The 9,397-nt window shown below is 55.0% G+C and overlaps 1 protein-coding gene across 1 annotated transcript; it reads left to right on the forward strand.

The window, feature by feature from the left end:
• Positions 1 to 841: 841 nt before the first annotated feature.
• On the forward strand, positions 842 to 9,193 carry LOC144955210 (uncharacterized). Its single transcript, XM_078885515.1, has 8 exons — positions 842 to 847; positions 1,012 to 1,116; positions 1,316 to 1,560; positions 2,012 to 2,187; positions 4,157 to 4,369; positions 6,430 to 6,647; positions 7,885 to 8,126; positions 9,004 to 9,193. Exons 1-8 carry the CDS (start codon positions 842 to 844, stop codon positions 9,176 to 9,178), a joined length of 1,380 nt encoding a protein of 459 aa, XP_078741641.1. The 3' UTR covers positions 9,179 to 9,193.
• The last annotated feature ends 204 nt before the right edge of the window (positions 9,194 to 9,397 follow it).

Below are 9,397 nucleotides of genomic sequence, written 5' to 3' on the forward strand. Positions count from 1 at the left end.
GAGCTCTCCGTCAAGATGGAGGAGGAGGCTGAGAAGATCGCAGAGAAAGAGCAGAAGGTGGAGGGAGAGAAAATAGCGGAGGAGGAGGATTTGTTTGACACCATCGATGGCTTGGATGCTTGCGACCTCTCCGTCAAGATGGCGGAGGAGGAGATAGTGGTGGAGGAGGAAGAGAAGGTGGAGGAGGATTTGTTTGACGCCATCGACAGCGTGGCTGATTGCGAGCCCTCCGTCAAGATGGAGGAGGAGGAGGGGGGTGGGGATCGCCGCGTCTTGGGCAACTTGGACTGGGACCTCGGTGAGACCTTCACCACAGACGGTGACAACCACGACGACGACATGAACCGGCAAGAACTAGAGCGGCCATCAGCCCCCCTCCACCGTACGACCGGCGTGCCTCCCGGCGTTTCTCCCGGCGACCGACCGCACCGCCCTGCCGAGCGTAGCGCCACCACGGCACGGGCGGCGTCACCGATCAAGGACGGCGGTGACGGTTGCGGCAGGCGGTGGCGGCGGTTGACCACGCAGCTCGCGCAAAACGTAACGGGCGGTGGCAAGGGCAGTGGTTGTGGTGGTGGTGAGGATGGTGGTGGTGGTGGATGTGGTGGTCGTGGTGAGGGTGGTGGTGGTTGTGGTGAGGGTGGCGGTGGTGGATGTGGTGGTCGTGGTGAGGGTGGTGGTTGTGAGGGTGGTGTTGGTGGTGGTCGTGGTGAGGGTGGTGGTGGTGGTGGATGTGGTGGTTGTGGTCAGGGTGGTGGTGGTGGTGGTGGATGTGGTGGTCGTGGTGAGGGTGGTGGTGGTGGTGGTGGCGGTGATGGTGTTGTTCGTGGTGGTAGCAGTGATGGCGGTAGTGGTCGTAGTGATGAATGCATCGGTGGTGGTCGTGGTGATGGTGATGATTGTGGTGGTGGTAGTGCCGGAGGTGATTTTGAGTCCCCGGACTCGAGGAGGGGGGGGGGCATCTGCGATGACATCATCCCCGGGACGCCCTCCCCACCGGGCCCCACACAGACGCCCAAGTCCCTGAGGGGTCGACCTCCTCGGAGGGACGGAGGCAGCGCTGACGAGACGCGGACTGCCGCTGCCAACGTCGCCAAGAGGAAAGACGTCGTGTGGGCAAATGGCTGTGGTGGTGGCGGCGGTGGTGGTGGCAGTGGTAGTGACGGTGGTGGCGGTGGTGGCGGCGGTGGTGGTGGCGGTGGTGGCGGCGGTGGTGGTGGCGGTGGTGGTGGTCTGGAGCCCAAAAGTGACTTCCCCTCTCGCACCAAACGGCGGAGACAAATCTGCATTTCGGCCGCCCGGTTCCGCCGAGCAGGGGCTAGGCAAGGGCAGGCTGGGGGCAGCACCGGGCCAGACCGTCACTGAAACAAACGGCGGAAAGGAAATCGGTTCAGCTGCGAAGGTTGACGGGAGGCTAGGCGAGGGCAGGCTGGGGGCGGCACCATGCCAGACGGACGCTGACGCAAGCGACGGAAAGGAAATCGGTTCAGCTGCGAAGGTTGACAGGAGGCTAGGCGAGGGCAGGCTGAGGGCGGCACCGGGCCCAAATGCCGACCGAGCGTGCCGATGGCCACCGTCGCCGCGAGTCGGTGGCCAGGAAGGAGGAGGAGGAGATGGAGGAATAGGTGGAGGTGGTGGAGGAGGAGGTGGAGGAATGGGAGGTGGAGGAGGAGGAGGAGGAGGTGTAGGAGGTGGAGGAGGAGGTGGTGGAGGAGGTGGAGATGGAGGAATGGGAGGTGGAGGAGGAGGAATGGGAGGTGGAGGAGGTGAAGGAGGTGGAGAAGGTGGACGAGGTGGAGGAATGGGAGGTGGAGGAGGTGTAGGAATGGGAGGTGGAGGAGGAGGAGGTGGAGGAGATGGTGGAGGAGGTGGTGGAGGAGGTGACGTGGGAGGCGAGGGAGGACTCCAGGCCGCTTGCGAGTCCCCAGCGTCGGAGGAGGCGTCCGACCGAGACGGCTTCTGCATTGTGGACGTGGCGAGTGACCGTCGGCTGTTCGCCACATTCCTCAAGGAGTGGGAGGCTCAGCCTCGCTACTCCATCGCGCTCGCGTGGGAGGGACGCAGAGGTGCGGGAGGGGGTGGAGGAGGTGGAGGTGGAGGTGGAGGAGGAGGTGGAGGAGGAGGTGGAGGAGGAGGGGGGAGGAGGAGGGGGAGTTTCGACGGTCATCGGCGGGAGGTTCTATACAGGTGAGACGTTGGTAGTGTGGATAACGGGAACACCGCACACTATACACTATACACTACACTATACACTACACTATACACTACACTATACACTACACTATACACTACACTATACACTACACTATACACTACACTATACACTACACTATACACTACACTATACACTACACTATACACTATACACTACACTATACACTACACTATACACTACACTATACACTACACTATACACTATACACTACACTATACACTACACTATACACTACACTATACACTATACTATACACTACACTATACACTACACTATACACTACACTACTATACACTACACTATACACTACACTATACACTACACTATACACTATACTATACACTATACACTACACTATACACTACACTATACACTACACTATACAATACTATACACTACACCCATAGACTACTCACACCGAGACTCACACAGACACCCACAGACTACTCACACAGACACAGACACCCACAGACTACTCACACAGACTCACACACAGACACATACACCCACAGACTCACCACATACACCCATAGACAAACACAGACCCATAGACTCAGACACAGACACCCATAGACTATAACACACAGACACCCATAGACAAACACACACCCATAGACTAACACACAGACACAGACACCCATAGACTACTCACACAGACTCACACACAGACACAGACACCCATAGACTACTCACACAGACTCACACACAGACACAGACACCCATAGACTACTCACACAGACTCAAACACAGACACAGACACCCATAGACTATAACACACAGACAGACTACTCACATAGACTACTCACACAGACACCCACAGACTACTCACATAGACTCACACACAGACACATACACCCACAGACTCACACACATACACCCATAGACAAACACAGACCCATAGACTCAGACACAGACACCCATAGACTATAACACACAGACACCCATAGACAAACACAGACCCATAGACTAACACACAGACACAGACACCCATAGACTACTCACACAGACTCACACACAGACACAGACACCCATAGACTACTCACACAGACTCACACACAGACACCCATAGACTATAACACACAGACAGACTACTCACATAGACTACTCACACAGACACCCACACAGACACCCACAGACTACTCACATAGACTCACACACAGACTCACACACAGACACCCACAGACTACTCACATAGACTCACACACAGACACATACACCCACAGACTCACACACATACACCCATAGACAAACACAGACCCATAGACTCGCACACAGACACAGACATCCATAGACTACTCACACAGACTCACACACAGACACATACACCCATAGACTACTCACACAGACTCACACACAGACACAGACACCCATAGACTATAACACACAGACAGACTACTCACATAGACTACTCACACAGACACCCACAGACTACTCACATAGACTCACACACAGACACCCACAGACTACTCACACAGACTCACACACAGACACAGACACCCATAGACTCACACACAGACTCACACACACACAGACACCCATAGACTACTCACACAGACTCACACACACACACACAGACACATACACCCATAGACAAACACACACCCATAGACTAACACACAGACACCCATAGACTACTCACACAGACTCACACACAGACACAGACACCCATAGACTCACACACAGACACAGACACCCATAGACTATAACACACAGACACAGACTACTCACATAGACTCACACACAGACACATACACCCACAGACTCACACACATACACCCATAGACAAACACAGACCCATAGACTCACACACAGACACCCATAGACTATAACACACAGACACCCATAGACAAACACAGACCCATAGACTCACACACAGACACCCATAGACTCGCACACAGACACAGACTACTCACAATGACTCCCTTCTCCCATTGGGTACAGCTGGGCCCTGTGAAAATGGCGCGGTGGGCGGAGCCTCTGGCGAGGCGGCCAATGGGAGCACAGTGGGCGGGGCCAGGCGCGTGGTGGGCGGGGCCTCCGGCGAGGCGGCCAATGGGAGCACAGTAGGCGGGGCCAGGCGCGTGGTGGGCGTGGCAGTGTGCTGGGGAGGTCTCGACTCCTACTACGTTTCGCTCCAGAGCCGACCTCGTGTGGGTACGTCCCTACACCCACAGAGACACATAGACACCCATAGACTACACCCATAGACTCACATAGACTACTCGCATAGAGACCCACATAGACCCATAGACATCCATAGAGACCCATAGACACCCACAGAGACCCACAGAGACCCATAGAGACCCACAGACTACACCCACAGACACCCACAGAGACCCATAGAGACCCACAGAGACCCATAGACTACACAGAGACCCATAGAGACCCACAGAGACCCATAGACTACACAGAGACCCATAGAGACCCACAGAGACCCATAGACTACACAGAGACCCACAGAGACTCACAGAGACCCATAGAGACCCACAGAGACCACATAGAGACCCATAGAGACCCATAGACTACACCCACAGAGACCCATAGAGACCCATAGACACCCACAGAGACCCATAGACTACACCCACAGACCCATAGAGACCCATATATTACACCCACAGAGACCCACAGACTACACAGAGACCCACAGACACCCATAGAGACCCATAGACACCCATAGACCACACAGAGACCCACAGACTCACATAGAGACCCATAGAGACCCATAGACTACACCCACAGAGACCCATAGAGACCCACAGAGACCCATAGACACCCATAGAGACCCATAGACACCCACAGAGACCCATAGACACCCACAGAGACCCATAGACACCCACAGAGACCCATAGACACCCACAGAGACCCATAGAGACCCATAGACTCACATAGAGACCCACAGACTCACATAGAGACCCATAGAGACCCACAGAGACCCACAGACTCACATAGAGACCCATAGAGACCCATAGCGATCCACAGAGACCCACAGAGACCCATAGAGACCCATAGACTCACATAGAGACCCACAGAGACCCACATAGACCCATAGAGACCTATAGACACCCATAGACACCCATAGAGACCCATAGAGACCCATAGAGACCCATAGAGACCCACAGAGACCCACAGAGACCCACAGACTCACTTATAGACCCATATAGACCCATAGACTACTCACATAGAGACCCATAGAGACCCATAGAGACCCACAGAGACCCATAGACACCCACATAGACCCATAGAGACCCATAGACACCCATAGAGACCCATAGAGACCCACAGACTCACATAGATACCCATAGACTCACATAGAGACCCACAGACTCACATAGAGACCCACAGAGACCCATAGACTACACCCACAGAGACCCACAGAGACCCACAGAGACCCATAGACTACACCCACAGAGACCCACAGAGACCCACAGAGACACATAGACTACACCCACAGAGACCCACAGAGACCCACAGAGACACATAGACTACACCCACAGAGACCCACAGAGACCCATAGAGACCCACAGACTACACCCACAGACACCCACAGAGACCCAAAGAGACCCACAGAGACCCATAGAGACCCATAGACTACACAGAGACCCATAGAGACCCACAGAGACCCATAGACTACACCCACAGAGACTCACAAAGACCCACAGACTACACCCATAGAGGCCCATAGCCTACACCCACAGAGACCCATAGAGACCCACAGACACACACAGAGACCCATAGACTCACACAGAGACCCATATACACCCATAGAGACCCACAGAGACCCATAGACTACACCCATAGAGACCCATAGAGACCCATAGACTACACAGAGACCCACAGAGACACATAGACTACACAGAGACCCACAGAGACCCATAGACTCCTCACACAGAGACCCATAGACTACACACAGAGACCCATAGAGACCCACAGAGACCCATAGAGACCCATAGACTACACCCACAGAGACCCATAGACTACTCACACAGAGACCCATAGACTACTCACACAGAGACCCATAGACTACACACAGAGACCCACAGAGACCCACAGAGACCCATAGAGACCCATAGAGACCCATAGACTACACCCACAGAGACTCACAGAAACGGGGTAAACCGTGTGGGTTGACATCTGTGAGGAATCCAATGTACCAATGTCTCACTTAGCCCCCCACCCCTCACTGCCCTTTGACCCCACCCTACCCCCCCACTAAGACCCTGACGACAGCCTAGCCCCTCCCCCCGTCGCGCCCGACCTCCACGTGGCTTCGCGCCTCCGCGCCATTGGCCGGGTGCTGGCCGGGGGGCGGAGCTTTCTGGGAGGGGGCGGAGCCGGCCGCGTCGCCATGGTGATGAGCGGCGCCCTGGATGGGATCTGTAGCCTGGTTGAAGCCTGCGGCCTTGACCCACGTTGTGACTTCGAAGACCCCAAGGTGCCTTTTTTTTTTTGTTGCCCAGCGAACCCTGATGACCATTGGAACCTCATTTGGCAGTAAACAAAAATATGATGATTGTTTTTTTTTTACCCTTCTATCTGGCAACAAAACTGACACCTTTTTTTTTTTTTACAAGGAGTCATGTTTGCATTGACCGCAATACCTGCGGTCGGAATGCAAAAAACTAAAAACACAACTCTGATAATGTATGTGCACTGTCCTTGAAGTTGATTGGTCCACACCCGAGACAGCTTTCCTTAGAGCCTAGTCTCACACGGTCCTTGAAGTTGATTGGTCCACACCCGAGACAGCTTTCCTTAGAGCCTAGTCTCACACGGTCCTTGAAGTTGATTGGTCCACACCCGAGACAGCTTTCCTTAGAGCCTAGTCTCACATGGTCCTTGAAGTTGATTGGTCCACACCCGAGACAGTTTTTCTTAGAGCCTAGTCTCACATGGTCCTTGAAGTTGATTGGTCCACACCCGAGACAGCTTTCCTTAGAGCCTAGTCTCACATGGTCCTTGAAGTTGATTGGTCCACACCCGAGACAGCTTTCCTTAGAGCCTAGTCTCACATGGTCCTTGAAGTTGATTGGTCCACACCCGAGACAGCTTTCCTTAGAGCCTAGTCTCACATGGTCCTTGAAGTTGATTGGTCCACACCCGAGACAGCTTTCCTTAGAGCCTAGTCTCACATGGTCCTTGAAGTTGATTGGTCCACACCCGAGACAGCTTTCCTTAGAGCCTAGTCTCACATGGTCCTTGAAGTTGATTGGTCCACACCCGAGACAGCTTTCCTTAGAGCCTAGTCTCACATGGTCCTTGAAGTTGATTGGTCCACACCCGAGACAGTTTTTCTTAGAGCCTAGTCTCACATGGTCCTTGAAGTTGATTGGTCCACACCCGAGACAGCTTTCCTTAGAGCCTAGTCTCACATGGTGTTGGACCAGATGACGCCAAAAGGCGCACAACTCAAAGACAATGCACCATCAGAGTATGAGAGCTCGGGGTGAAGCATTTACATCATTGGAACCTCATTTGCCAGTAAAAAGAAAAGAAAACATCTCAGCATCGAACCCACGACCTCCTGTACACCAGGCGAGGTAATCAACACCTCCTCGAGCCATCAGCGGCACGCCCCCCCCCCACCCCCCCCCAACCCCCCCCCCTACCCCCTACCCCCCACCCCCCCACGCCCTCCCTCCCCCCGGTAACCCAGCGGCCGCCATGGGCAGGTCGCCGCGTGGCTCCTCGACCAACCGGATCGCTCGCTGCTCGCCATGGCGACGGCGTTGTCGTCGGGGGTCCTCGCGGGGGGCGGCGGACCTGAGGGCTGTCGCTGGGGTCCTCGCCGCAGAGCTCCGGGGCGTCCGCGGAGATGCCCGCTGGGGCCGCAGAGGGGCGGCCGTAGAGGGCGCCATTGCGTATACTGTCATGGCCGCCCTGCGCGAGGGCTTGCAGGAACGGGGTCTGCTCGGTGAGGGTTGTTGTCGACGACGACGATGACGCCGCTATAGCAACACCACTACTACACCACCATCTCTACTACACCACCACTACACCAACACCACTACTACACCACTACACCACTACCACTACCACCCCCAACTCCACCACCACCACTACCACTACACCACCACTACACCACCACCACCACTACACCACCACCACTACACCACCATCTCTACTACACCACCACTACACCAACACCACTACTACACCAACACCATCTCTACTACACCAACACTACCACTACAGCACCACTACACCAACACCACTACTACACCAACACCACCACTACACCACCATCTCTACTACACCAACACCACTACAGCACCATCTTTACTACACCAACACTACCACTACACCACCACTACACCAATACCACTACTACACCACCATCTCTACTACACCACCACCACTACCACTACACCACCACCACCACTACACCACCACTATCACTACACCACCACCACCACTACACCACCACCAACACCCCCATCTCCACCACTACCCCCATCTCCACCACCACCACTACCCCCATCTCAACCACCACCACTACCACCCCCATCTTCACCACCCCCATCTTCACCACCACCACTACATCACCAACACCCCCATCTCCACCACCACCACCACCCCCATCTCCACCACCACCACCATCACCACCACCACCACCACTACCACCACTACCACCCCCATCTCCACCACCACCACTACCACCACCACTACCACCCCATTTCCACCACCACCACAATCTCTCCACCCCACCCCCATCTCCACCACCACCATCACCACCACCACCAACCACCACCACAATCTCTCCACCACCACCACCACCCCCCCCAACCCAGGATACTTCACCACCACCGAGATGCCCTCCGTGGCCACGTTGGCCCTCATGAGGCTCAACGGCGTCGGCCTCAGCGCCGAGGCCTGTGCCGGCGTGCGGCAGGCCGTGACCCTCTCCGTGACGCGTCTGGAGAGGGAGGCCCGGCACCTCGCCGGGAGACCTCTGGACCTGACTAGCGCACGCGACCTGGCCACGGTGAGGCCTCCAGCCGACAACGCCGGATGATCATCCCACTTACGCCATTGGAACCTGTCACAGTTCCTATGATTGCTTTTTCATTGCTTTCATGGCTTTATTTTGGTGATTTCGAAAAGTGTATTGGTTTAGCCATGTTTGTGTTGTTGTAGTACAGAGTTAGGCTGATGGCCTTAATCTAAGTTGTCTTGTGGTTGTTG

The sequence above is a fragment of the Lampetra fluviatilis genome, unplaced genomic scaffold (genome assembly GCF_964198595.1).
Source record: "Lampetra fluviatilis unplaced genomic scaffold, kcLamFluv1.1 SCAFFOLD_539, whole genome shotgun sequence".
In the NCBI taxonomy this organism is placed as follows: Eukaryota; Metazoa; Chordata; class Hyperoartia; order Petromyzontiformes; family Petromyzontidae; genus Lampetra; species Lampetra fluviatilis.

Coding starts and splice junctions, on each gene's coding strand:
- LOC144955210 (XM_078885515.1), top strand. Junction 1,561..2,011: donor GGCCCAAATGCCGACCGAGC/GTGCCGATGGCC, acceptor ACATTCCTCAAG/GAGTGGGAGGCTCAGCCTCG. Junction 4,370..6,429: donor CCAGAGCCGACCTCGTGTGG/GTACGTCCCTAC, acceptor CCCCCCACTAAG/ACCCTGACGACAGCCTAGCC.